Genomic DNA, 26,763 nt, shown 5'->3' on the forward strand with positions numbered 1-26,763 from the left:
GCACACACTCAAGTACATGGATTTGGATCCCAAGACCCCAACAACACTAGACTACGTCACACACAACAATCATTCATTTAATAGAATTAAAACAGATGTTCACTTCCTGCAGTAGTGACATGTCCCTGCCACTGTAACCAAACTAATACTTATTTGTGACACAGTAGACGCTTAAATATTTTGCTATCACAAAGAGACCGAGTCAGTGCATTTATCCAGTGGCTACAGAGTGTGTGCACTTGTGTCAATCACAATCAACTGCCCTCAAGTTTTGTAACACAATCAGCAAGACAGATGGGATCCAACAAGCTTGTTAAATGATGCCCTCTCTCACACACACGCGCACCCATAGAGATATAAACACACAATTAAATTGGTATCTAATGTGTTTCAAACCAGCCTTACATGCAAATATGAATTGTGTGGGTTAGGGTTGACTTCAATTTATTTATACAACCTAACCAAAACCTAAACCATACCTTTTAACCATAACCAGTCCTCCAAAAAACATGACAGTCAGATGGTCCTTTCCTTCCACCTGCTGGTTACTACTGGAACTACAGCTACAAATGATAAAACCGCTTTCTTGATTGCAGATCATACTGTACCTGCTGGGGTGAGTGACTCCACCAAAAGATCTCTAACATCACTATTCTCTATGTTGTTATTCAGAGGTGATTATAGGATGGAAGATATAAAATTATACCACAGATATCACACAGTCAGTCAATACAATCTCAGGAACGTTCACATTTGAAAAAGATCTATACAGATGTTAAATATTGCTGTCAGTCAGCAGAGTCAAACTGTAGAATAATTGTTGTGAAAACATAGGACAAGGATCAAAAGACTGTGAAAGAATGATTTGTACCTTGCAATGTACTAATAAACATTTAAGGTACCATGGCTACCAGGCTAACAAGTTTTTTGTAAAATTATGATTTTGAAAGGTCAGTGGTAGGTGTAAATTAACTTTAGCTTCAGCCTACACTTACCACTGATAGTTTTAATGTTATTTGCCTTCTGTTGTTTTAAATGTTTGTTTGAAAATGAACCGAAATAACACTCGAAAGGTATATTTACTTTGTCCTGCTGTTACATGCCTGTAAGTAAGTTTAAATCATGTGGTTCAAGGGGTCAGTCAGAGAGGTTTCTTAATGCTGTACATAATATAAGGATAAGCAACTGTGAAGAGTGTTGTGGTGTACAGTATAAGCGTACAATGTCAAGTCTGTACCTCATGATTTTATATTGAGTTATGAAAACATTAAACAATGAGCTAATATGGGCAATATTTCAATCTTTCACTAAGATTCACTCGCCAGGCATCACTACTTCATGTCTCCTCATGGTGGCACTGTTCAGATGAATAAGGGACACTTGGGCGGAAGTAACCTTGCCGTAGAAGAGGGAGGTTACAATTGGATAATGGAGAACACTACGAGCTAAGAGATGCCCCAATTCACATTCAATACATACACTTTACACAGAATCGTTGTATTGTGACGTTATTGGTATCGTGGACCATCACGTATCATATTGTGAGGTACCGTGTGATTCCCACCGCTAGTGAATTAGCATTTTTTACAAATATTTACAAGTTACAGACCGCAGCTTTATATGTCTGACATTTGTCGTGATAACTATGGGGATTGAAATATTTCAAAAAACAAATTTCATGATAACATTTTGGCCATGAATTGTGTGCAATACCTGGTCACATCTTGAACATTGTTGGTCCTTGCTGCTTCCAGAAGAGCATCACCTTAATTACAGATAAAGACAAGAGATTCAGAAAATTCTGCAGGAAAGAAAACATTTTAGAAAACCTAAATAGACAAAAAATGGCTTTCTTTCTTTAGAAGACAAATCAAATTCACAGTATCAAATATAATATTAGCACTGTCTACACATAATGATTATTAACAGGAAAATAAATTAAATAAAAATTAAGACTATAATGTGTGCTAATGAAAGTCTACCTTTGTTATCAGATTCTTTCTTTAGACAGAAGGCCACGGCTGCAGCAGAGAGTACACCGGCAGAGGCCACTCCTGCCCGGCTGCCTCCTCCACCTGTTCCTTGGCCCTCGTCTCCGCCTCCCTGCCCGCTCTCCTCCCAGTAACGGTTATTGTTGCGCCCCCTGCTGGCCAGAGCTGCCCATGAGTTGCGGCGATTCTCCAGGTTGGACAGCCACCTAGGGGCGAGGTGGTGGTACTGCACTGACTGGTTGACACTGGCTCCAGCGGTGTCCTCGACTAAAATGCCCCTCCTGGAGACCCGGGAGGTGGACACGATGGGGTTGCGGTTCGCCTCCGTTGTCGCTGGTGTCTCGCGAATGCCGTGACACGCGGCTCCGCCAGCGCTGGTCTGCAGTATACGGCTGCACGGTGACAAGCTGCGCGACCTTCGCGCAAGTAGCCGTGTGGGAACAGATGACAACATGGCGATAAACTCACCAAATATATGAGCTGAGATTAACCCTCTAGTCTTATAGTAAATCCAGAGGAGAAACGATATCACACAGCTATGATATCCCGCGTCAGCTCAGAAGAGAGACCCGTTACACTTCAGTTTACAATGACGAAAACAAACCTCATCGTAACATGCATTGAGGCTGTCACTGGAGCTCGCGTTGCATGTTGGGAAATGCTGTTTTACTGGAAGCTTCTCTGGCAACCACATGAGGCAAGACTGTACTGTACTCGAACACCGTACAATCCAGTATTTAACTTTAACACACAACATTTCAAACGTCACAACATTTCTCTGAATTATCATCACTATGACATGTGTGTCATATGTGCATGCACAAAGTTCGTTTTCATTAAACCTTTGATTAAAAGGACTTTTATTATAGAGTGTAAAATGACCAATGTCATTTTTCTGAAAAGAAAACCAGTACACAACTTAGTTACAGTATGGCACTTAACAACAAGGGAACATTCAGCTAAATGTCATTTCTCGCTAAAGGTAGTGAATATCGTGTACGCCGATTAAATGTTAAAAACGTTCTTTATCAGTACTTTGACCCGTGGTCAACAGTCACCATCTCACGCCCGAAAGGTGGAATTGAACCACTCTGCCGCTAAGCAGCTACAGGTTTGAAGCCTGCACCCCGGACCACCGAGGCTCATCCGGGCACTTTACTGCACCTTGATCGGGACTATATAAAGCAGCTCCTCGCATGTTTTGTCTTAGTCATGGTGTCGTGTGACCTAAATGTTTAAGTGCCAGGAAGAGAAGGCGCATACAAAGATCAATCACATCCTGGTGGCTCCAGAGCGACATGTAAGTCGAAAACGGACAAAAATCTCACAAACCTTCGAGGTTTTGCTGTATTATGAAAAGCAGGCGCCTGCTGGTTGGCTGTGTATGAGGGAAACAGGGAGGGGGCACATTACGTCATCACGTAGGATATATACTCCTACGTTTCATGCGTTGTTTTATTTTTACAGTAACACAGACATATAACAGTATAGGTACTGATACATCCAGCGCGGAAAACAGGCATTCTACAGTTTTCTTTGCTGGAGACAGAAGAAAAAGACATTTTTAAAAAAGGCTATACAGTACATGACACAATTTGACACGCACGCCTACATAATAGATGGAGCATACATTACTACCTTCTTAATTGAGTTCGGTGGATTTACCAAGTGCATCACGGTGGCTCTTTAGAATCGTTTTCAATTAAAACGACGAAAAACATTGTAGTTTACAAAATGGTTTACGTACCCATAAAACCGCTAACATAAACCTCCCCGTGTACTTGAAGCATTCATAATTGTGTTCACGTCAAAAGTAAATACTATACTTGAATCCGGTTTTAACTGCTCTGCTGGAGCCATGAGAATTGAAGCGCTATGTTCCGTGGTATCCAACTGGTGGCGCTGTTGAGAAAAAAACGGTAACCTCCTGAAACTACTGGTGCCTGAAACTACTGCCTCGAGTCCATGCTGACTCTGGCACACTGTCCTGACTTAAATCAACCACACGGAGGCTTTGAATGATCATAATTAACAGTAACACCTATGCTTTCCTGCTGAAATGTGTCAAAAAGTACATTATAAAACAACTGTGAAGTCTGGCGTCCTCTCAGTAAAACATGATAGATAGCTGTATAGCTTCTGGAGCTTTCATTGACAAAACAAATGTTGTTGTCTTGTTTAAACTGGCCACCAGATGGCGACAAAGCTGTTGGTGATGTGGATTATTCAATTGTGAACGAACCCTAACTTAATCAAGTTAGGGTTACTCGCCGTGCCGTGGCGTGGCGAGGCGAGTAGAGCCGGTGGAAATGCGCCATTTTATGTCAACATTGCACTTGTATAATACTGTTATCAACCCTCTTTTACATGCTCACATATGACAGGAAAGGATACAATAATAATACAGGGGAGTATATCTTTACATAAATATCCATACAGGAATGTTTTATGTACTTCTGCATCACTTGTAAGTTCTTCAAGTCAAATACAGCTTTCATAAATAATTCCTGTTATTTAATTTCAGTGCTTTAAATAGGCCTGAATAAATTTTAGCTGCCTTCTCTCATTTATGCATTTTTAATGTCTAGACCAGCCTTTCTCAATCAGGTGGCATGGAGCCATGGCAATCATTTCTTCTTTGGATGACCAGAGAGAAATAACTGACCTTACTATTAATAAAAATATTTAGCTTCTTTTTATTAATTGCCTCCTCATCTCTGCTAATCATCCATCATGAGAAAAGCTGTGTTGTTGCGATAAAGGGGGAGCATGTAAGAGAAAGTTGGCGTCAATCTTCATGAGGAACAGTTCATTTCTGTTTAACTGTGATATCCTGTTTACAATGTCAGTTAAATACACTCATTTATTAATCTATTAATGTGGGTATTTTTATGGTTTACCTGCTTTTTTGCAACTGCAGTGGGATGTAACATGTAAGCTAAAAAAGATTATTATTTATTGAGGAAAACTCATTAGACCTGAAAGGAGGGGAAGGAATCCAGATAAATAAAGCATCAGATAATAAAATGTATACGACTGATGTTATGTTGCAGCAGGCAATTATGCAGATACCATAATAAAATGTATAAAAAAAATTGTATATGAGTTACAGAGAAGAATGTCTATTTAAATTGGATCACTTGTGAGTCTGGAATCTTGAGAAAGCAGTGATAGATTTTCTTGTCATCATCTGCACCTCTATGGCTGTCACAGTGTAATAATGGAAACACTGTGTTGTTGAAAATTGTATTTTATTGAGACTGAAATACAATTCAGGCTCACTGGGCCTCACAATATGTGACTCAACATGCTCTGACATCATAAATCCACTGGCAGGCACCTTTATCAGTCGTCTCATCTAAATGTTCCAGGAGTGGTTTAATATTGTAGACAATAAATCCACTATCACCAGAAAATACAGCTCCATTCACACACACTAACCTGTTGATATGTTTAGGCCTATAGCTGATTCTAAAGCATTGTCAATACAGCCACTGTTACAGTCAACAGTTATGGCTTGAGGCAGACAACACAGACCTCAAAGGGTTAGCAAAAATAGATGAGTCTGATTACCCTACCCCCAAGTAAAGTCTCTGTATGCTGATCTCATGAGCCAGTGTGTATAACAGCAGAGACCTGGAGCTGGTTTGCAGCCTCAGGTAATGTTGTTAATGTGTGTTTGTCAAAGAAAGATATCTGTTGTGCCGTATTTACACGTGGTGTAATTCCCTGTAAAGCATTTGCACTTGTCGCACCTCCGCCTGTTCCTGGGTACCAGTTGCAGGGTCAGCTGAGAGCTATCCTTCCTTGATGTTTTGCCACTTTATTTGCAGGTCATCTTAGGATGTAGGGCAACAGTCAGGGGTGTCCCTGACCCTCCCTGTTACTCCCTGCACCTGGATTTTTACACATTTAGGTTCTACTATGTACCCGTCTCTTTCGTAGAACCAGAAATGTTCCTTCTCCGCTTCTTCTGACATACTTTTGATAGATTCTTGCCTGGGGGATCCTCCACAGGTCACTCAGTCCCAGTGACCTGTGGAGGATCCCCACATGCCCCACATGCCCTACCACTGAGCTATCATGGCTCAATCTTTACTTCTCACTTTTACTCACAGCACCCCTGCAACCCTCTTGTGGAGGATATAGCAGTAGAAAATGGATGGCTGGATGAATTACTTTTGATACTTAAGTACAGCAAATGTCATATCCTTTAAGACTTTTACTTCTGGTAATTTTCTGGTAAGATATAGAGATGAAGGCAGAGGCTGACTGTGCAGACCGAGTGATAAACTGAGTCAGAGAATATAACAGACTGGATAGTAAGTAGTGACACTTACAAATAAATGACATCATTATTGTTCATCAGTGAGCACTTTATGAGGAGTCATGGCAAACAGAGAGGGAAAGACTCTCTCTACTTTACACGTCAGCCAAAGGGAGCCAGGCGCGCACCCGCTGCTCCGTGAACCAACGACTTTACTGAGAGGTTTGTCTGCATGGCTGGCAGCCCGAGTTGCGTTCACGTTCTGTGGGGAAGTGTAATATCCATACAGGAGTTTCCTGCATGCTGCATAAGCCAGAGAAAACAACCATTAGATAGCTAGCTAGTTAGCTAGCTAGCTAGACAGACAGACAGACAGACATTCAGATACTTTATTCATCTCACAGAGAAATTCACATTACCAGCACTATCAAATAGTATATCACTGATAAAGGCGTGTGCGGTATATTTTAGTCAATGTTCAGCACGATATTTACTTTGTTGTATATTAAGGTATTGCCTGATAAAATATCATCAAATATGATCTGCCACACTCTTAGGCAAGGGTGAGAACATAAAGATAGGAATTGTTTTTCGCCTAATATTTAAACTGACTAATTGCTTACCAATGACAAGACAATTGGAGACGTTTTGTTTGTTATGTCGTATAGTTGCCTTCAGTGGCAAACAAGTGCCACAAAGGTAAGAAAATAAAAAATAAAAATCATCCATAACTTTTTTTGTATTTGTTGGTTTGAATTGTGTAGTCTATTGGTATTTTGATTGCACTGTTTTCAGGAGTAAGCAGTAAATACAAAAAAAACAGTACATGCTGTTTCTTTATTGCAGTGTCCTGACTTAAATGAACTGAACATAGCCATAGTTAATCAGTTATCATTACCACTTGCAGCTTTTCCTGATGAAACATGTCAACATGTCCATGATGGAAAAAGCCTATTCTATTCTATTTTTACAAGTGTGCTTTCACTTGGTCAACTTTTGTGAACAGTTTTTATTTTGTCATATATGTCCTAGACCTAAACCTGAAGAATACCCCCTGTAATTCTGTAAACATTACAGCCATACAGAGTACTATATAAATGAACCATTTTATTTTATTTTATTTTATTTTCTAACAACCATTGGGTCACATTCAGTGGCTCTGGGTTGCATATTTCAAGTCATTAGTCTCATATTTCTAATATTTCAAGTCATTAATATTTTATAGCACTTGCTGTCGTATCTGTAGTTAATTGTGGGCAATAACATATATGATGGGTATAGTTTCTGTTTCTTGCAAGTTTTGCAGCGTTTTCAAGGTATTTTTTCCACTGTACGTCCTCCTAGTTATTCTGAAAGTGGTTGCGAGTTTTACGACGAGCACCTGAAGGCAGCACGAGGAGGCGTTCCCACCTCTGCGTCTGCTGCAAGCTCAGCCTCTCTCCTCCTTCTCCTCCTCCTCCTCTTCCTCCTCCACCTCCACCTGCCACAGCAGAGACGCAGCGATGGAGAGACGCTTCTATTCTTTATAAGCCCACGAAAAAGAGGAAGAAGAAGGAGAAGAGAGCGAGAGAGAGAGAGAGAGAAAGAAAGAAAGAAGACCGAACAACAGCTAGGAGACAGCGCGCGAGAGAGGCGGAAACATATGGTTTGTCAGAGAAGCAGCTGTTGGTGTAAACTGCTCAAACTTATTCCACTGCCGTTGTAAACTGCCTTTAAAGGCACATTTTCCCATTCGTTTTTCTTCAATTTGGACATTTCGTTGTCTGATTTTCGTGCGATCTCACCTGTGCGAGTCTGCGCTCGCTCACACCTAGGGGTTCGCGTGTTTAAATTGTGCGGAGCTTGGTTGCGGTGGGAGGAGGAGGAGGAGGCGCGCGCGCACGCTCGCACCTACTCACGCGCACACAGACCATCACAAGACGCGGTGCGGCTTCTTCCAAGGAGGAAATTGAATTAGACGCGTTCATCCCACAGAAGAAGAAGAGAAGGTGGAGCACGGCTCTCTCAGGCTGCACTCTGCTTCCACGGATCACCGTACGTTTCCTCGGGGCCCAGCAGGAGTCTCTTCACACCCCTCCACTCCCGGCTCCCCTCTGTCCACCCACTTTAACTCCCCGGTAACAGTAAGCCATGTCTGGACACACGGTGACCATCCCGGACGACCGGGCGTTCGCCAGCTTCAAGGCCGAGTGTCTCTACGAGGAAGGCTGGAGCATGAGCTGCAACAAGGGGGGCATCACGGTGTGGACCCAGGGTCTGGAAGAAGGGAAGTCCGTCCACAAAATCAAGGTGAGGCTGCTTTAAAGCACACAGATATGAAATTATAACCCTCAGCATTTCAAGTCAGCTGTATATCGTGCAAGTTTAAATCAAATGAAGGCTACTTTATTGCCCTCAAAGAGATGTTGTTTGTTGAGCAAAAGTGCTACAACAGCTGCAAAACAATGTGGCAAACATCAAAATGACAATACACAAACTAAATAACCACAGCAGTATTAGATTAGATCCGATAACATGTTTGTTGGTTATTTGGCATGTTGTGGCTGAGACACAGTCATGCAGTAGATTAAGAGAGAGTCTGCAGTGTACTGTCACTTTTGCAGATGACTGTCTCTTTGTGTTCTCACACACATGGAGTAAAGTTCATAAACTCACGCACACCTGGAAGTGTCTCAACACAATAAATAAGAAAGAGCTAATTAGTTTCATATTGCACCTGTGTGAATACACTTCAAGAGCTAAAGAATGAGGGGGAAAAAACCCTGTAAAGCAAGATACCTGTTGAAATCAACCTGTTGAGTAATGTTGTAGACTGGGTGGTCGGTCACACTATCCTGTCATTTCTACCTTAGGTATAACACAGGACCATTAATTAAACAGAACGTGTGGCAGTTGTTTTTAGAATCCTGTGTGTCAGTCTGATCGCTCGAACCTCAGCAGATGATCTGAAAGGAAAGATAATCACTCTTCTACCGCTTTATCCTCCACATGAGGGTCGGTATTTGATAATGCTTTCCAACACATCAAGAGTTAAGTCATTGAAATATGTGAAAACAACGCTCACTCAGTTTGCCTACTCTATTGCTTTTCCATTCCCAGTTCCACGTTCTCTCTAAATTCCCAAATGATTCAAAGTGCTGACGATGGTTTTTTAACGCCACTCTTTGCTGCACAGAGGCTTCTCCAAACCACAAAGAGTAGATTTCACAGTCTCACTCAGTGGAAACATACAGTTCAGCTCACATTTTAGTGTCTGTTGTATCTGTATAAGAAAACCTCTTGGGGCGTAAAAGCCCCAGGAGGCAGGTTTAATTCTCCAGGGACGCATCATCTTCTTTTATCATGAGTAGCTCATATGTTAACATCTGTGGAATTAGATTTGCACACAGTTTATTATTAGACTCTGGAGAAGAGCCCTTTCGTTTTAATATATAGGGTTAGGATAACCTAATGTCCCTTGTAATATAGAAAACTGATCAGTGGATTTAAATATTCTATTGGGTGGCCGCTTTTCTTAGCTTAATGTGTTAAAGTTTAACAACAGTGCTCTGATATCGTTTTTAAATGCAGTGATCCAAAGAGTGCAGAAAAAATGAAGTTCTTCCTGTTTACAGTTTAGATAAGATAAAACTACTTGATGAGTAAAGAAGGTGGTTTTTCATTCAAATAGCAGACACGGCAGTTGGCCATAATATTTGTCTTGGGAGGGGACATGAAGGCTGTCCTCAGGACCTTGATGCCACTTTACACCCTGAAAAAACTGCTGCGTACCATTTTACACTACACTATATTTGACCACAGTCATTAATATTGCTTTGTTCGTGTTCTGGGACATTAGCCCAGAGGACAAAACAAATTCAGACGCTCTGTTCACATGTCATCAGCTCACGGAATAGGAATAAATAACTGTAGAACTTGTTTATGGTCAATGTAGTTATTGTATAAAGGAGGTTCAGTTTCCCTTTTTAATTCTAAAGCCTTCTTAGTAAAATAATCGGTTATTGTTGTAGTAATGCTGGACACCACATTATAGATCATGAGCTTATTTGTCTGCTATGTATTTTTTTATATCCTGCTGAATTTGTAATGTAGGGCTGAAAGAATTACACGATTAAACGATTACTAAATGAATCGTCATCTATTTTGATGGTTTGAGTATTTAAAAAAAAAGAAAGAATTCAAACAAGTTTTCAGATTTTTCAGCTTCTTAAATGTGAATATTTTCTGTTTTTTTTGCTCCACACAGCAAAGAAATTATTAAAACTGAATCACTTTGGTTTGTGGACAAATCGAGACATTTGAGAACATCACCATATGCAGGAAAATAATCGACAGATTACTCGATTATGAAAATAATCATTAGTTGCAGCTCTATTGTAAAGTCAATTGAGAAAAAATAGATCTGGTTATCACATCATAATATATACTGACGATAGTCTCAGATGTTGGCTGATAACCAAACTGACTTTACCGTCTCAAAACCTCTTGTGGTGTTGGCAGTTTTACTTGGAGGCAGATTTGGAGCTGACAGTTCTTCCTATAACTTTACACTACTTACAATCTGATTAGTGTTGACCTGAACATCGGATAACTGTCAGTTAGTCTGGCTAATATGAGCTAATATGTAAAGAGATAGAAACAGGGCACATTATTCTCTGGATTAATGTGTGTGTTTGCTTTCCTGCTGGTGTATGCGGATCTGAGGACTGTGAGTGAGCCACCAGGTGTTTACTTTGTTTAACAAAGTGGTGTGTGTGTGTGTGTGTGTGCGCGCGCATGCATGGGTGTGTGTCTGTGTGCATGGGGCCACAAACGCAGAGGTTAATCAGATTTTTGTGAATCAGCCTCATTTGCCTGTGTGGGTCCTCAGGCAATATCCTGTATGCTCAAGGTGAGGTGTGGGATAGATGGAGTGTATGTGTGTGTGTACTCAGAAGTTAAGGTTCTGCTTATTCATGCTTTTTCATACAGGACAGGTGTGTTACCTCATGACAGCTCTGCAAACAGTAGACGTAGAAAGTATACACACACACACACACACACTGGTTTCTGTGACTTCAGAGGACATTACTTTGACTTACTTTCCTGGAGACTTACTCTGGCCTTATATACCAAACGTCTTCACCTTAAAATGTAGTTGTTTACTGTACGTTATGGTGACTCGATTTTTGAAGTCCCCGTGATGTGACTGTGTTGACTGTGTTGAGGATGGACAGGTGACCGGACCAGGGTGTACGCCTATGTCATAGTTGATGTCAAATGATGAACGACAGTGTTGAGAATGAACACCAGCCGCGATCCCAGCCTCTGTTCCTGGTTTACTGTGTCTCTTTCCTAAAACATTAATGTCAGGAACAAGAAACTAAAACAGTGTCCATGCAAATCAGGTGATGAGAGAGACAACAGACTGGCAATCATCATTATCATTAGCAGTGTAATTATCATCGCAATCATTGCCACTGCTATATTCACCAATCATGGCTTTTAGATCCCATTGATATCACAGCTGCAATCACTCTTCATCAACCCGCCACCGTCGTCATCATCATGATATATATATATATTTTTTATCAGAACTTTGTGACAACCCAGAGTGATGGTGTGTGGTCCACTCACTGCACAGTGTCTGCGTGTGTGCGTGTGGAGACAGTTTTGTTTTCTTTAATAGTTTGTCAAACTGTCAGAGGCTCACAGCTTCTCCTGCAGCATCTCTAACACACACACACACACACTCCAGGGTTCACCTTCTCCTCTGCTCACACAGAGGGAAGCCTGGGTCACTGAGTCACACGCTCACCCCCCCCTCTGTTTTTTCTGTAATTGTCTTCGACTATCATGTGTCAGCACTTAGGAGAGCAAATGATGAGAGCTGACAGGCTGGAGGGAGGCAGGGGAAAGCGAGTCCGGAGGAGAGAACAAGAGTAGGTGAGACGTGGAATAAAGGAGAATGGAAAGTGGGTGGAGTAGGTTGAATGAGTCGTGGTCACGGGTCATTGGGTTCTCTGAGTGGACAGTGGGCACAGTTGGTGAAGTCACGCTTGATGTAACAACTTCACAAGGCTGCACACGCCGGTCGTTCCTCAGGTGACAGACCTGTCTGTCCGTTTGTCTCCTTCCAGGTCTGCTTTACTTTTCTGAACTCTCGTTCACCCGCCTCTTCCCTCGCTCATAGTTTAGCTTACTGAATTAGCGTATAAACGAATTACGCACACATGTACTCAGCTGTGCTGTACGTCCTCATTCCGTGCTGACGCTCGTTTGCTCCCAGCGGTTCTCTTCTTTCGCCTTTGTATTTGTTCTCCTTCCTCCTCCTCCTCCTCCTCCTGCTGCTGCTTCTCCTGTTTCAGTTTGCCCGTGGATACAACACATCCTTTGTTTTCTGTTATCTTCTCTGGACTGTCAGTCTGTCTGCACAAGGGATGGACAAAAATGCTGTTTGTAGACTCTACGGCAGGGGTGTCAAACTCATTTTTGTTCAGGGGCCACATACAGCACAATGTGATCTCAAGTGGGCCGGACCAGTAAAATAATAGCATAATAACCTATGACCAACAAGAACTTCATTTTTACAAAACATGACATTTCTTGAGAAATATAAGTGGAATTTCAACAATATCATGCCTAAATTGTACACATCACACTGGATCTATAAGGGCACAAACATTTAGTCACAGGTATCTGGAAGTGAAAAATATTGCATTTGACATTACGTTTAGATTGTAATCGTAGTGTGAAATTTCAACAAATTCATCCTGTGGGCCGGATTGGACCCTCTGGCGGGCCGGTTCTGGTCCCTGGGCCGTATGTTTGACACCCCTGCTCTACGGGATTATCCACTCACCCACACACTCATTAGACGTTTACAAAGATAACAAAGTTAAGACGTCCCTCAGTATTATTTGCACTCCTTGAGTGCTGCTGAAGTGACCACATGCATGCTGTTTTTATGGTAGCATGTGGCTTTATTTGGCCTACGTGGCCTGTCGCTGGCTTGTCCCTCAGTATTATTTGCACTCCTTGAGTGCTGCTGAAGTGACATGGCATGTCGTCTCTTTTCGAAATTTGAATACAGACACTTTCAGATGTTTATTAGATAATACTGTGTCAGTGTCACTATACCTCCTAAACAGAGCCATATTGATTGGTTGATTGGCTAACACTGGTTCCCTGAGCAACTTTCTGACATTTATAAATGTTCAAAGTCTATCATTTTGTCATTCAGTCTGTATTATCCTCCCTTCCCCTTCTGATTCAGCACTTCTGCCAGTTCTGACAGTTTAGTGTTCAGAGATCTAATCAATCTAGTGTTTCTGGTGTCTTTAGTGACACATCATAGCTGTTGTTGTGACTCCCTGTGAGACTCTGTGTCTTGACTTTGGCTTTAAATGAAGTTGATTTTAACAACAGTGGCAGTGCACACATTGTCATTGTTGGTACAAACTATGAACATTTGTATTCACATGTTGTGACAAAAAGACTTCTTGAACAAGTGGCATCAAAGTAGGACAGCTGTGAGTTATACATTTACCCTAGTTAACTTTTTTTAATTTGGGTCTGTGCCTGAAAGGGAGACTTTCTGTGCGTTCCTCATCCTTAATTTTAGCCTCCCTCATTATCAGTATCAGTATGTCATTATGTGTCACACTGCTCCTGTTGAACTAATATCTCCAAAGAAATGAATGAATTCTTCTTCTTCATGAAGCATTTTCTAAAATGTCATTATTTATTATTAGATGTTATTGATAAAAATTCAAACTGGTGAACTTGCTACACAGATGTGATATGTGTTTGTGTGTGTATGTATATATATCTATATATAGATAGATATATGTATATATATATATATATATATAGATATATGTATATGTATATATATATATATAGATATATATATGTACTCCGTGGGACAATACTTGAAAAAGTGGGGTTATGAATGAGTTATTGTAGGATTTTATAACGGCAGCCTGATGGTGGGAGCCGGGTTGGATCTTCTGTGACGAGTTTGGTTTTCGTTTTGACTGCGTGGATATGGAGGGCTGACAGTTGACGTTTGTGTGTTTTACCAGTAGTTTCACTTTTATGACTTGTGATCCGGGACTGCTCACTATCATAGCAGCTTAGCATTCTGCATTTAGCCCAGAGTGTCATGTTGCTGTCACTGTCACATGAGAAATACTTTAAATTGCGAGTGTATGTTCTGTGCTGTATATCTGAGAACATAATGTTTTACTGTGTTGTTACTCTAGTGAAGGAGACCCAGAGACCTTGTTTTCAAAGAAGAAAGATTGTGATCATTGTCTTAAACTAAGCCCATGAGGATCACTACAAACACGATGATGTGACAAACTAAGCTTTAAACCTTCTAGAATGATTTGTTTAAAATCATCAGGGACCCATTTTTCTTTTGTCTTCTCTCGTCCCTCACTTGCTGTCAGTGTTTATGTTTCTCCTCATGTGCTTCTTCATCCTTCCACACCTTTATCTCAGCCTTTCTCTCTTTGAAATCCTTCTCGTTCTCCTTGTTGTTATTACTAAGACTCCTGTTATTATTAATCCCCCCTGACAATTGTAACCGTAGTAACAAATTTACTATGGGGCTGCCATCTACTGTGAACCTGACGTAGGTTTCCCCAAGGATTCATTAATAAGATGTGACACACCTATACAAGGCTAAACAACAGATTATACATATGTACTGTACTGTACACTTGCTTTACTTGCTCGAGGAAAATGGATGCAAGTCTATAACTTTCACATTATTATCATTATTTAAATAGGCTTAATTTAAGATGAGCTAATGCTCTCATTTATGGTGTACAGGAATATATTTTTTTTTTTACTGAAATGGGAGTGGATCTGTGTGATCATGTGTAGCTTTTAAAGAATGACCTCTTCATTCTCACAACCATTTGACAAGCTGTGTGTCACTGTGTCCATCTCTGGCCTGTTCTGAATTTGTTGTTTTCCCTTTAAGAGCTCAGGTCTAGTAATGACTCATATGTGGTCTGCTCTCTCTCTCTCTCTCTCTCTCTCTCTCTCTCTCTCTCTCTCTCTCCCTCTCTCACTTCATGTCTAATCATTTACATGTCAGTAATCATACTTCTCGTGTTTTCCAAACTGAATATGTGCAGGATCCCTCAACACACGTACATCTTGATCCACCCTCTTAACCCCTCATGTTTGCACATGAGATCAGCAGCTGTCTTTGATGTGTGCGCTCCTGAGTTTGTTTGTTTTTTTGTATCGCACCATACTATGTCAGCATATATCACAGTGAACTCCATCGCTCTCTTCCACAATGGTGCAGCACTTCACTGGGAACCTATGGGATGCAGCTTCATTAAAATTGAATGGATTTTCCTGCAATGCTTGCATTTGGACATATTGCAAAGATCAGTTTAATAGAATAGTGCAGGCCACAATTCAGCTGTTTTCAATGTATTGCGTGACTAAAACTTTCTCTCTCTGTTTTTCTCTGTTCCTCTGTTCCAGTGTCGGATGGTGAGCAAGGACGTGTCAGCCGAGACCATGTATGATGTTCTCCATGACATCGAATACAGAAGGAAGTGGGACAAAAATGTTATCGAGACCTTCGATATAGGGAAACTCACAGTCAACGCGGATGTTGGTTATTACTCATGTATGTTACACATTCACATGTAAACACACGCACTCCTCATTCGTCACTAATGTGATGTGTTTTGGGGCTGTGAAGTGATGCAGATGCACAAAACTGCACATCTGCAGTGTTGTGTTCACCAGATATATCTTTTGATTGTGATGTTCACTTGTCAACAGGGAAGTGTCCACAGCCTCTTCGGGACCGTGATGTCATCACACTTCGCTCCTGGCTGCCAATAGGGAAAGATTATATTATCATGAACTACTCTGTTAAACATGCAGTGAGTAGCCTACACACACACACACACACACACACACACACACACACTCGTAGGGTTGGAGCTCTGCGTGTTCACCTCTCCTCTAACTCTGCACATTGCTGTTCAGTGGTGCAAACAAATGACTTGCACAGTTGCTGAGTAGAGAACTTTTATTCTGTTTGGCTTCACAGCATTGTGCTGCATGCACTGCACTGCGGAGAGACAGCGACACAAAGCAGTGTGGGTTAGTCACTTTAAAGTCTCCAAATATAAGAGCTACTACTTCCAGGATGGCTAAACAGTTTGTCGTCTTTCCAACAAGAGAGCACCCACGTACCGCTGTCCTGCTGCCACTGCTTTAGTTGACGCAAAGTTTAAGCCAAAGGCAGGATAAATAACATCTTCGTCTATTTGCAGAACAAATAACATCATCGTCTATTTAGAGAAAGTGTGACCATGTAAGTCACAATCAGTTTGGAATCAGGCTTGAAATCTCTGCCTTCATTTTGGCTTCCATTCTGTGTTTCTTCGTCCAACTAGAAGATGAGGACAGCCATTAGCAATTTAAAGCTTATACTCCTCACCACTCTCTCAAAGGCTAAAACAACTGTCAATACAGTCCCATAAAATGGTAAAAACCCATTTCAATGCGTCTTAAACAGCTTGTATTTCATTACGTTTGTCTTCTCCATCTCTACGTTTTGCATGTGTGGATTACTTTTTCATCTTCTACCTCTTTGTTGCTACTGTGTGTCTGTTTTTCCCTTTCTGTTCCTCAGTCCCAGTTTCCCTCATCAGTATCATGTTTATAAAAGGATAAGGACTCTCATGTGACTGTTAGCTGTTAGACTTCCGTCTCGCCTTCCGCATTCCTCCGTCAGTGAGTCGTTACGGACATAATGGAATGTTTGTGATTAGCTCAGGTCACTCTCAATAATCAGATGTAGCCTATTTGACTTTACTTCTCCTTGTGGAGGAGTACAGTGACAGTTACAGTGGATACTGAGTTTGTACGACCTCTGCAGGAGTCAGTCCACTTATAGTGTACCGTGTTGTTGTCCAGGACTAATAACAATTCCGTTTTTAACATACATTTGGAAAGGTTTGAAAGATAATCAGTGTTTGTGATCCAGCTGCCATTTTCCCCTGATATGTTTCCTGTGCCACTGCAACACTTTCCACTGAGTAGCCTGCGATAGTTTTCATTAGCAGCGACTGGGTAGGTAGAGAGACCCAGGGGATTCACAGAATTTTCACTTGCCGTTGCATAAGAGTTGTGTGTGTATGTATGTTTTAAATATATACAGATATGGAAGTCAAAAAATGGCAGAAAAGTTGTACTATGCACAAGTTTGCACTTCGGATCATTGTAGTTTGTTACTTTTTAAAAGGTGGGCCCCAAATATAATGTATATCTAAGAGAAGTGTATATATTAATGTAGTGCCACTTTATCAATCTACTGGGTAGATACAGGTTCATATTGATATTGAAGGTCATTAGACGATGAGGTCTGCTGATTTTGTTTATTCCCTGACATTTCTGTTTTTTAGTATCCTCATATCCTCAAAGTCATGTGATGTCTCTCGCAGAATGAATAAGAATCACTTGTTTTATCATCAGGTCATATTTGGCCCCCATTACCTGTCTAACTACTAACAATCTCACCAACTTTACATTAACGTCAGGCCACCACTGTGGCCTTTGTGTGGCTTCATAGAGCATGTTAGCATGGCTGTATGTATTCTACATGTAATGTCAAAACATAGCAGGTGCACTGCATGTTATCATAACCCAAATTGGTGTCTTAAAATGGTCTGTTTTGTTTCCCCAATAGGCTTGTGCTACACGACAATACAGAGACTCCTCATAAGTAAACTAATACTTCAAATGTACTTTTGAGAAAAGTTTCAACATGCATTCAAGAAACCTCTGTTTCATCACTTCTGCAGGCACACATGCAATCCACTAGCTCAATGCTTGTTGTTGCTGTTGCCTTGTGATAACAAGGAAATAATTTATCAATTTAATTATTGATAGAATTTTTTTTCCAGTTTTTTTTTAAACGGTTTAATTTGATTATGATCAGTGACAAACAAATCATTGACTATTCATGCCCATGCCAAATTCCAGAATTACTGCTGCTTATGCTTTTATAAATGATTGTTTATGAATGTTTACAAAGAACATAAAGCAGGTGTTTAAATAATACTACTGCTGTGTAGCATTTGTATCTGCGGGCCTGTGCTTGCGGATGCATGTGTGTATTATTTGTATTCACATCACTTCAGATGTAAGGTGTACGAATCAATAAATGAAACAAATTAGCTAGCAATGTGAATTAAGCGTTCCTTGTTCCTTGAAGGACACTTTGACAGAACACTAGGCTGTTACATGCCATGCCTCAGGATGATGTTTTTTTGTTTTTGTATGTGTGTGTGTTACAGAAATACCCGCCGAAAAAGGGGATTGTGCGAGCTGTGTCCATTCAGACCGGCTACATGATACAGACCCAAGGACCCAACCATTGTACCCTCACCTACATGGCCCACATAGATCCACGAGGTAGGAAAATCAGATGCACTCGAACACACATGAAAGATAAAAGCAGCAGTAATCAGCGCACAAGGACAAGCACATACAGAGAGACTGTAAAACACACACACATTCCTGCAGCTAGCTCAGCTTTGACTTCCAAATTATTTGCACACCCCAAAGCCATATCCTTAATCTTGACATAATCAAACCTTATCCTAACCTTAACTTAAACACAGTTTAAAACTTCCTCAGAAGGTCTCCTTTAGGACTACTGGTCCTGACAAGGTCAGTGTTTATGTGACCAAAGGTCCTAAAGAGGTAAATAAATAGACACAGACACACACAGGTGCTCAAAGCATGCTCAAACTTCTAATGAATGATTCATTCTCCTGCGTTTTTGTCAAAATGAGTTGCCATAGTAACCATATGAAGGACTCTCTCACTCTGTCCTACTTCCTCTTTTCTCTCCCTTCTTTCTTTTTTGGTGTCATTTTCTATTAATTCACTATCTGAGGTGACTGGGAGTTTCTTATATCACGCTTATGTAATATGTGTGTGTGTGTGTGTGTGTGTGTGTGTGTTTTCTGGTATAAACAATGACCTTGTCAGGAGCAGTAGTCCTCATGGAGACCAAATTGTGGCAGAAGATAATGAATGGCGGTCAATGCAGTGTCAAAGAAGCTGCGCATACCTGCGTATGTGTGTGTTTGTGTGTGTGTGAGTGAGAGATAAAAGCTGCACTTTACTCTTCATTCTTTTATATATTAAAATAAATTATATTTATACTATATTTCTCATTGTTTTTGTTTGCTGCTGTTGCTCACTCTTTCTCATTTTTGCAGGTTCATTACCTAAGTGGGTTGTCAACAAATCTTCTCACTTATTTGCTCCCAGTGTAAGTCCTTTGCACATTGACACATTATTCTGCGAGTGTGTGTTTATCCACAGACACCGTTCTATTTAATATAGACATTTTATATGTGTGTAAAATGTTCACTCATACAATGGATCCCTGTGTCTGTTTGAGGATATGTATAAGTTTGTTGACGAGAGAGCGAGCGAGAGAGAGAGAGAGAGAAAGAGGAATCTCTTAATAATGGATGGATGATGGAAAATATAAGCTCATAAAAAACTAAGAATGTCCACGCTGATGACTTTTAGTATGATAAATCTAGGGAGTTCTATTTTGTCATTCACATCTCAAGTCAATGTATAAATACTGCCGTACTATTGATTTATTTTTATCTTTCCTGAATCTTAATTCAGAACAAGACTTCAAAAATGCCTGTTAAAAATGCCTATTTTCTATGATCGGTCTATATATAGTGTGTGTATGTAAAACAAGCAGGAAAAGGTTTTGCACTGGTGAACAGTAACAGTTCAAGAAATGGATGAATGCACTCTCACTTGCCCTTAAATTGCCCCATGGGGGATCAATAAATCATTTTTAAGAATTAGTAGTTTTTCAGTTTTTTCAGAATTTCAGGTCTGTCATTGTATTCTCTTTAATGAAAATGGACAAATGTGTCTAATAAACGTAACACAAATATCTCTTTATTCCGTTAAGGCAATGAAGAGGATCAACAAAGCCTGTTTGAAGTATTCTGAGTGGAAGCAGAGACACAACCCCAACTTCAAACCCTGGCTCTACCCAGAGCAGACTACACTTCCCAGCATCCCACTCTCTGAGCTCAGCATCCAGCGTGCGGAGAGCCTGGAGAATATCGATGAGAGCTCTCTGGCTGAGGCCCAGGAGAGAGAAGACAGCGACTAATGCACACACACGCACAAACACACACACACGCACACACACACACACACACACACACACACTGGCAGGAATACATGACTACGTATATGTGTGTACATGCACGTAGACATTGGTTACATACTGTACATACACTTGCATATGCAGACGTGTATATAGTATGTATGTATTTGCACCAGTCAACTCATACTTCACCATCTTGATCCCAAACATTTATAACACGCGCAATCATGCAATTCAGATCCACCCATTCACTTGGGGACTCGTGAATATCAGTGGACCACTTGTATTTACATATCAGTACATTAGTATTAAACATGTCGGTCAAGATTTTCTAATGTGGACCTATGCAGACCATCATAGCAAAATATGTTTTCCGCCAAGATTCATTGATGAAATGCCCTGTTGTCGTTCACAATATGAACAGTGGGTTTCAAGAATTATACATTCCTCGTGGCGAAACAGTGGTGCAGCCCTGATATCGTAATATAAGAACATACCTGTATGTAGACATATCGACACACACCTTTCATTCACGCTGCATTTACGCACTCGTGCACACACACACGCAGAGTTTATGTTCATGTTGTCTCTCGTCACATTATGTCTCTCCATCACATTTTGTCACTGCATAATTAATATGCAGGTGTACAGAAGGCAGCTGGAACACCAAAACTTCATCTGACCCCACACACACACACACACACACACACACACACACACACTTACACTTGACACACACACTCACATGTACTGTCTGCTCCTCTATTTGAGAGATGTATGAATGTATGTAGAGTTTAAAAATTAAATACAAATTCCTACAAAGGTTTTCAAATTTCACAGTTAGTCGGACTATTTCTTTCTGTATGCCTGTTTTGTTTGGCTGACGTCTGTGGCTGTTGGATTAACTGGTTAATCCCTTATTCATACACTCATTCAGTGATGGTAATACTGCCATCAGGTAAACACCTTTTGATAACTTGTTTTTCAGTCTCTGGTGTATACCTTATACACGATGTGTGTGTGTGAGTGCAGTGGCCTACATCAGAATTTAGAATCCCCAATCTGTTGGCATGACAACTCTGAAGTCGACTCGGCACCGACGAGAAACGGAAGGATGAGAGCTTGCATGTCACAGCTGAAGTGATTTACTGCAGTGTGCCCACCCCTTTTTTCCTTACATGGAATTACTCTAAAGAGCGCAGATAGTAAATGCACCATGCGCATAACAGCTTAATTTCCTGTGATGATGAACAGAAATTGTAGCCTACACTATGGATAAATAATGACTTTTTTTGTTTGCACATTGCATGCGACGTTAGCTAAAATTATTTTTGCAGGTCATCCTGTCTTTAATCTCTTTTGACGGCATCCGCTTCTGCATATGGACCACTTAATAAATTATGGATGATGCAGAAAGGTGTATGTGAGAGATGCAAAAAGGCACAAGCTGTACACAGGCTCCACTGTTCTTATAGCACTACTGACCATCTCTCTCTCCGCCCTTTGATATAAACATCCATCCATCCATCCATCCATCCTTAGCATTTTAATGAGGTCCTTTGCTTCACCATCATCATTATGTGCAAGTGCGGTGTGTGTGTGTGTGTGTGTGCCTCAGAGGAAAGGGCTACGTGTGGGAGCATGTGGACTATGTGTCCCAGTGGCATCCCTATATTGTCTTCCACCTTCCCCCGCAGTAGGAGGAGATGTGAGCAGCGTGACAGCCAACACCCCTCTGTATGTGTTTCCTGCATATGTGTCACACTGCCACCCCCACAGCAACCCGGCCCACCATGGCTGAGAGCCTGGTGATGACTCATCACCACCACACTCTCCTCTCCTCTCATCTGTGTTCTCCCCCTCACTCTGTCTCTACCCTTTTATTATCTGCTCTTCATCCTTTCCACAATTTCCTCACTTCCCCATTTTCCCCTCATCATCAGTTCCTCTGCCTCTTTTATTTTCCTCTCTTTCAATCTAAACATTACCTGTCCCATTTTTTCTTCACAGTGGTCTCCCACTTGTTTGGGTTTATTGCCTTATTTTTTTTATTATAGTTAGTTATACCCATCGCTCAACTTTTATCTTCAATTTCTACCTGCCAAGTTCTTCATCTTCTTTCTATCCCCTTCTACCTGCTTTTGCTCAAACTAATCTCTCTGGCCCAGACCTTAATTTCTACCCCATAAATTGTAAGTCAAACAAATAACACTTCTGCCCAGTCACTGTCTTGTGACAGATGACGTGTATTGTTCATGCAATCTTCCTGTTTACATATGTCTTCAGGGCTACAGGGTGCCTGATTGAAACATGAGAGAATACAACAGTGAATAAAATGTTGAGCATAACAACGCTTTCAACATCTTGATTGTGAATGGTGCCCTCTTGTGGTACAAGTAAGGCGTTGGTATATTTTATGCTGACTGAACTGCCTCCTACAGCAGTACCTGGTGAAAATTATTTCAATTCATTGTCACAGTCATGGCTGGATTATTTCTAACAGGTTTACATCAACTGGTGGTGCACTGCACATGAACACATCCATTTTATTGACCACAATTAACAACTGGGTATGCGCAAAAGCAAATTGGATTAAATCTTCTTCAGCTAGAGAATCCATCATTCAGACGCAACCACAGCCAGGTTCTTTTATACACCTGGGAGACTACAACAACACAGGCCTATGTCATATAAATGTCACTAATTTCATGCACCAATAAGTGTTTTATGTTTAGTATTAGCCATTAAAAATCACCAGCAAAGCACATAAGCCTCTTAACTGACTAGAAATCCTTCACCTCTTTGGCTGCTCTGAACAACCCTGTTAGCTCATTATTCTCCCTAGTGGTGGACACAACACAAATCTTACAGCAATTGTATATTTAATTAACCTTTATAGTTTTACCTTAGATTTGTGTGCATCTGTTTTAAAATACATTCACAAGTATGCGTTGTGATTCATTTATTAAATGTACAGGTCTTGGAAATTGCTGGTTTGGCTATTCAAAAATTATTAGGTGGCAGTAAAATAGTCAGAAACATTATATGATGCACAGATTTGCATTTAATTTTAAATTTTGCATTGGGTTTAAACAGAGGCTTCCCATACAAACACAAACATTTTGTGCAAACAGTGACTGAGAGTGTTGATGAGTAATAACAAACTGGGTTATGGTTGTCCAGTCTTTTTTACAAGTCACATGACGGCCGTGCGGAAGCTTTTGCGAGTTGAGCGAGAAATACCGGAAGTCTACGTATCAAATAAAACATTCAAAGATTTAATGTAATAGGTTTCTTTTATTTTGAAAGCGTACACGGAAACAGAAGCATCTTATTCACTCGAATTCAACAGTGGAGGTCTGTGTGTGAATCGCTGCCGATTTCTTCACCCCGTGACAAAGTTGTTATCCTGAGCTGTGGGTCGCAGTCGTGAAAACTCTGCTCTTCTAACAAAACGACAACCTGTTTCAGTGACCGGGACACTTGTGCGGGCACACAACGGTGAGTAAATGACGAGAAAAAAACTTTTTCGTCTCTCTGTCGCAAACTACTTAAATACTGGAAAAACCTAGAAAAATGTGTTGTCTTGGTTACATCTCCGGTAACCGTTAGCTTGACGTGTCACGGTGGGATTAACGCGTTAGCTACGCGTTTTCACCGAAGTCGAATTAACTGGAACTTTCGAGTCCGGTTTTGTTGTCTCAAGTCAGATAACGAGGAGGAAATAATTGTCGACCTAATTCGCTTGGACAAAGTGAATGAGTCGTATGTTTTTCTCAGCGTCCACAGGAAAAAGTGCTCTCCGTGACTGAAGCTGTGGTTGTTTTCCTTTATCCCCAGAGGAATTCATTAGTTTAAGCTGTTAGCAGGGAAGACTGTTAACCAGTGAATAAACTTATCAAACTAAAGATGAAGTAATGCAGATTTAGCAGGTGGACTTGTGACAGGTGGACACCCGGGCCTGATAGTTGGATCGTGTCGTGAACACCTGTGCAACTGCGTTTTTAAACCGAGTTTAGCACCAGCATGTGGAAAAATGATGATGATTGAATATAAAACAATTATACTGATCCGTCGTATGTGTATACAGTCACTTGAATGTATGGACTATTTTCATTAGCACAGAATGAGCCATTTTTATGGGCACACGGTGTATATGTGTCTAGTACTGTCAGGGTCAGGGTTTGTGACCGTTGCCTTTCTGTGTGGAGTTTTCGTTCTCCCCCTGTGTGGGTTTTTTTCCACTCGAGTTTCCTACCACAAATCCAAAAACGTATGTAGAGGTTAATTGGACACTGTAAATGAACTGTAGGTGTGAACGGTTGTTTGTCTCTGTTTGTTGGCTCTATGATGGATTGGTGTATCTTTGCCCCTGTGTCTGCTGGGATTGGCTCCAGTGACCCCTGCAACACTCATGTGGTAGCCAGAGTGGGTCGTCTCTATTTAGGCCCTCTTTTTGGACTGCCTTGTTTTTGATGGACAAGCTGAACATCTTTTAATGATAATTGAAGGCTTCCATAGCCGTCTTCTATAAGATTAGAATGGAAAGGTGAGGTGAGAGATATTCAGTTGCAACCTGCAACTTTAGAAATGTTGCTAAAGCAGATGTTTCTAAGTCCTACACACTGGACCTTAGTGTCAATATACTATTCAAGTATGGCTTTGTAGGATTGCTTTCAAATATTATTTGGTTTCCATAGCTTAAGAATAAGCATATCATATTTTGTTTAGCTTTGTTTCTACAGCAGCCAAACTAGCCATAGTGATTTGTGTTTTAGGCTGAAACTTGGTATGCAAATGACAATGACATCCTTTCTGGTAAGCCGAAAAAATCTAACTGTATTTAGTTGAAAAAATAGAAGATTTAAATACCCCAAGATTTAACTCCATATTTGTTACAGTTTTTCTCAACACTTCAATTTTTTTCAACCTGCTGCAACAGCACATTGCACAAACCCACATAGCCACTGAAGACAATTTTTTCCGCTGTTTATTTCTGCTTTTTTGTACACCAAGGCAGGGCTCACCTACATGTCCGCTTTTTATAAGTTCATACATAAATAGGACATGGTGAGTTCAGTAGTGAAACTGCAAAATATTATGATCATATCAGTGGAAACTGTCATGCTCTGTTTTCCCATGTCTGCCCTTGTCATTTGTAATACAAACGTACAGTATGTGATCTACAAGAAACAGACACAAATGGCGTATTTCCACCGGCTCTACTCGCCTCGGCACGGCACGATTAGGTCCACTACAAAAAGTACCTACTTAACGTGGGCGGAGTCATCACTGCACAGCTGAGTGAAAATGCGGGGACTTTGTTTTATACGCGACACACACAAACACACACACACATACATGCGACTAGTGACTTCACACCAGACTTCTGTAGTTGTTGAAGATTAACCCACGTTTTTAGGATTGTTAACTTTAACTTTAAGCACAACTTCGCCTCGATTTCTGTCTGTGATGCCACTGATGATGATGCCACTGGTGATGATCACTGGTGCTGTCCCTAAATACACCACTCCACCTTAAACTCCTGTTAAATATAGAAGTTTCTCTGGTAGTTGTTGGAGATTAACCCAAGTTTTTAGGATTGTTAAGTAGTTTTAAGTTCAACTTGATTTGTGTGGGACGTCTCTTCCTGTGACGGCAGTCTGACCAATCATCGCATAGTACGTACATAGTACGCTTGGAATCTCGCTGGAGCAGGTACTAAAAATAGTACCTGGTACCAGGTAATATGCTAGTGGAAACGCTACTTAAACCGTGGCGTGGCGTGGTGATGCGAGGTGAGTAGAGCCGGTGCAAGTGTGCCAAAAGAGTACTAAAACAGTACACTAGTAAAACTAAGCATATGACGCAGAGCCATAGCCCAGAATGTGTGTCACCTATTAAACCACCCACTCCTGGCACCAAAGTCCATAGAGAAAATCAGTGATTTTGCATCACAGCACAGTGGAGTTGGTTGATCCACAGCTTTCTCTATTTGTTAGTTCAAATGTGTTATTTTTTTAGGTATCCATCTTGATTTACCTAAGTGACACAAACTTACCAAATTATGCAGCAGAAGACCAGCAGCTCCGTATCCGTGAGCTAAAAACGCTGATATTCTCTATGGACACTGATGTGGATGAGTGGTTTGCAACCTTCATCTTCCAGTCTTTAAAAACGTTGTCTAACGGCAAGATGAAGTAACAAACATGTTTTTAAGATGTAGAAGACTCAAGCAGACGAGATATTAAAGGGTGAGTCTGTTAAGTGGTAAAATATCTGTAAAGATTTACTTGTGTACCCTTTAGCTGGCATGT

General features: G+C 40.8%; 3 protein-coding genes and 1 non-coding gene across 5 annotated transcripts in view; 2 read left to right on the forward strand and 2 right to left on the reverse strand.

Moving 5' to 3' along the window:
- clpb (caseinolytic mitochondrial matrix peptidase chaperone subunit B) overlaps positions 1 to 3,417 on the reverse strand; it is a 34,299-nt gene extending 30,882 nt beyond the window's left edge. Inside the window, exons 1-2 of the mRNA XM_044031824.1 lie at positions 1,983 to 3,417; positions 1,714 to 1,765 (exon numbers count right to left, since the gene is read on the reverse strand). Coding sequence (XP_043887759.1) covers positions 1,714 to 1,765; positions 1,983 to 2,445 — 515 coding nt within the window. The 5' untranslated portion in view covers positions 2,446 to 3,417. The remainder of the gene's footprint in view (positions 1 to 1,713; positions 1,766 to 1,982) is intronic.
- On the reverse strand, positions 3,057 to 3,143 carry trnastop-uca. Its single transcript has one exon. It is a non-coding gene; the product is annotated as a tRNA-Sec (tRNA).
- Positions 3,418 to 7,682: 4,265 nt separating the features above from the next.
- On the forward strand, positions 7,683 to 20,520 carry stard10 (StAR-related lipid transfer (START) domain containing 10). Its single transcript, XM_044032888.1, has 6 exons — positions 7,683 to 8,547; positions 15,751 to 15,898; positions 16,057 to 16,160; positions 18,585 to 18,702; positions 19,518 to 19,570; positions 20,243 to 20,520. Exons 1-6 carry the CDS (start codon positions 8,389 to 8,391, stop codon positions 20,447 to 20,449), a joined length of 789 nt encoding a protein of 262 aa, XP_043888823.1. The 5' UTR covers positions 7,683 to 8,388; the 3' UTR covers positions 20,450 to 20,520.
- Positions 20,521 to 23,786: 3,266 nt separating this feature from the next.
- The window catches only part of LOC122773241 (arf-GAP with Rho-GAP domain, ANK repeat and PH domain-containing protein 1-like), a 43,678-nt gene continuing 40,701 nt past the window's right edge, over positions 23,787 to 26,763 (forward strand). For both annotated transcript variants that reach the window (XM_044031754.1, XM_044031755.1), the window contains exon 1: positions 23,787 to 23,947. The gene's annotated coding sequence lies outside the window, so the exon portion shown is untranslated. The remainder of the gene's footprint in view (positions 23,948 to 26,763) is intronic.

This window comes from Solea senegalensis, linkage group LG8 (genome assembly GCF_019176455.1).
Source record: "Solea senegalensis isolate Sse05_10M linkage group LG8, IFAPA_SoseM_1, whole genome shotgun sequence".
Taxonomy (NCBI): domain Eukaryota; kingdom Metazoa; phylum Chordata; class Actinopteri; order Pleuronectiformes; family Soleidae; genus Solea; species Solea senegalensis.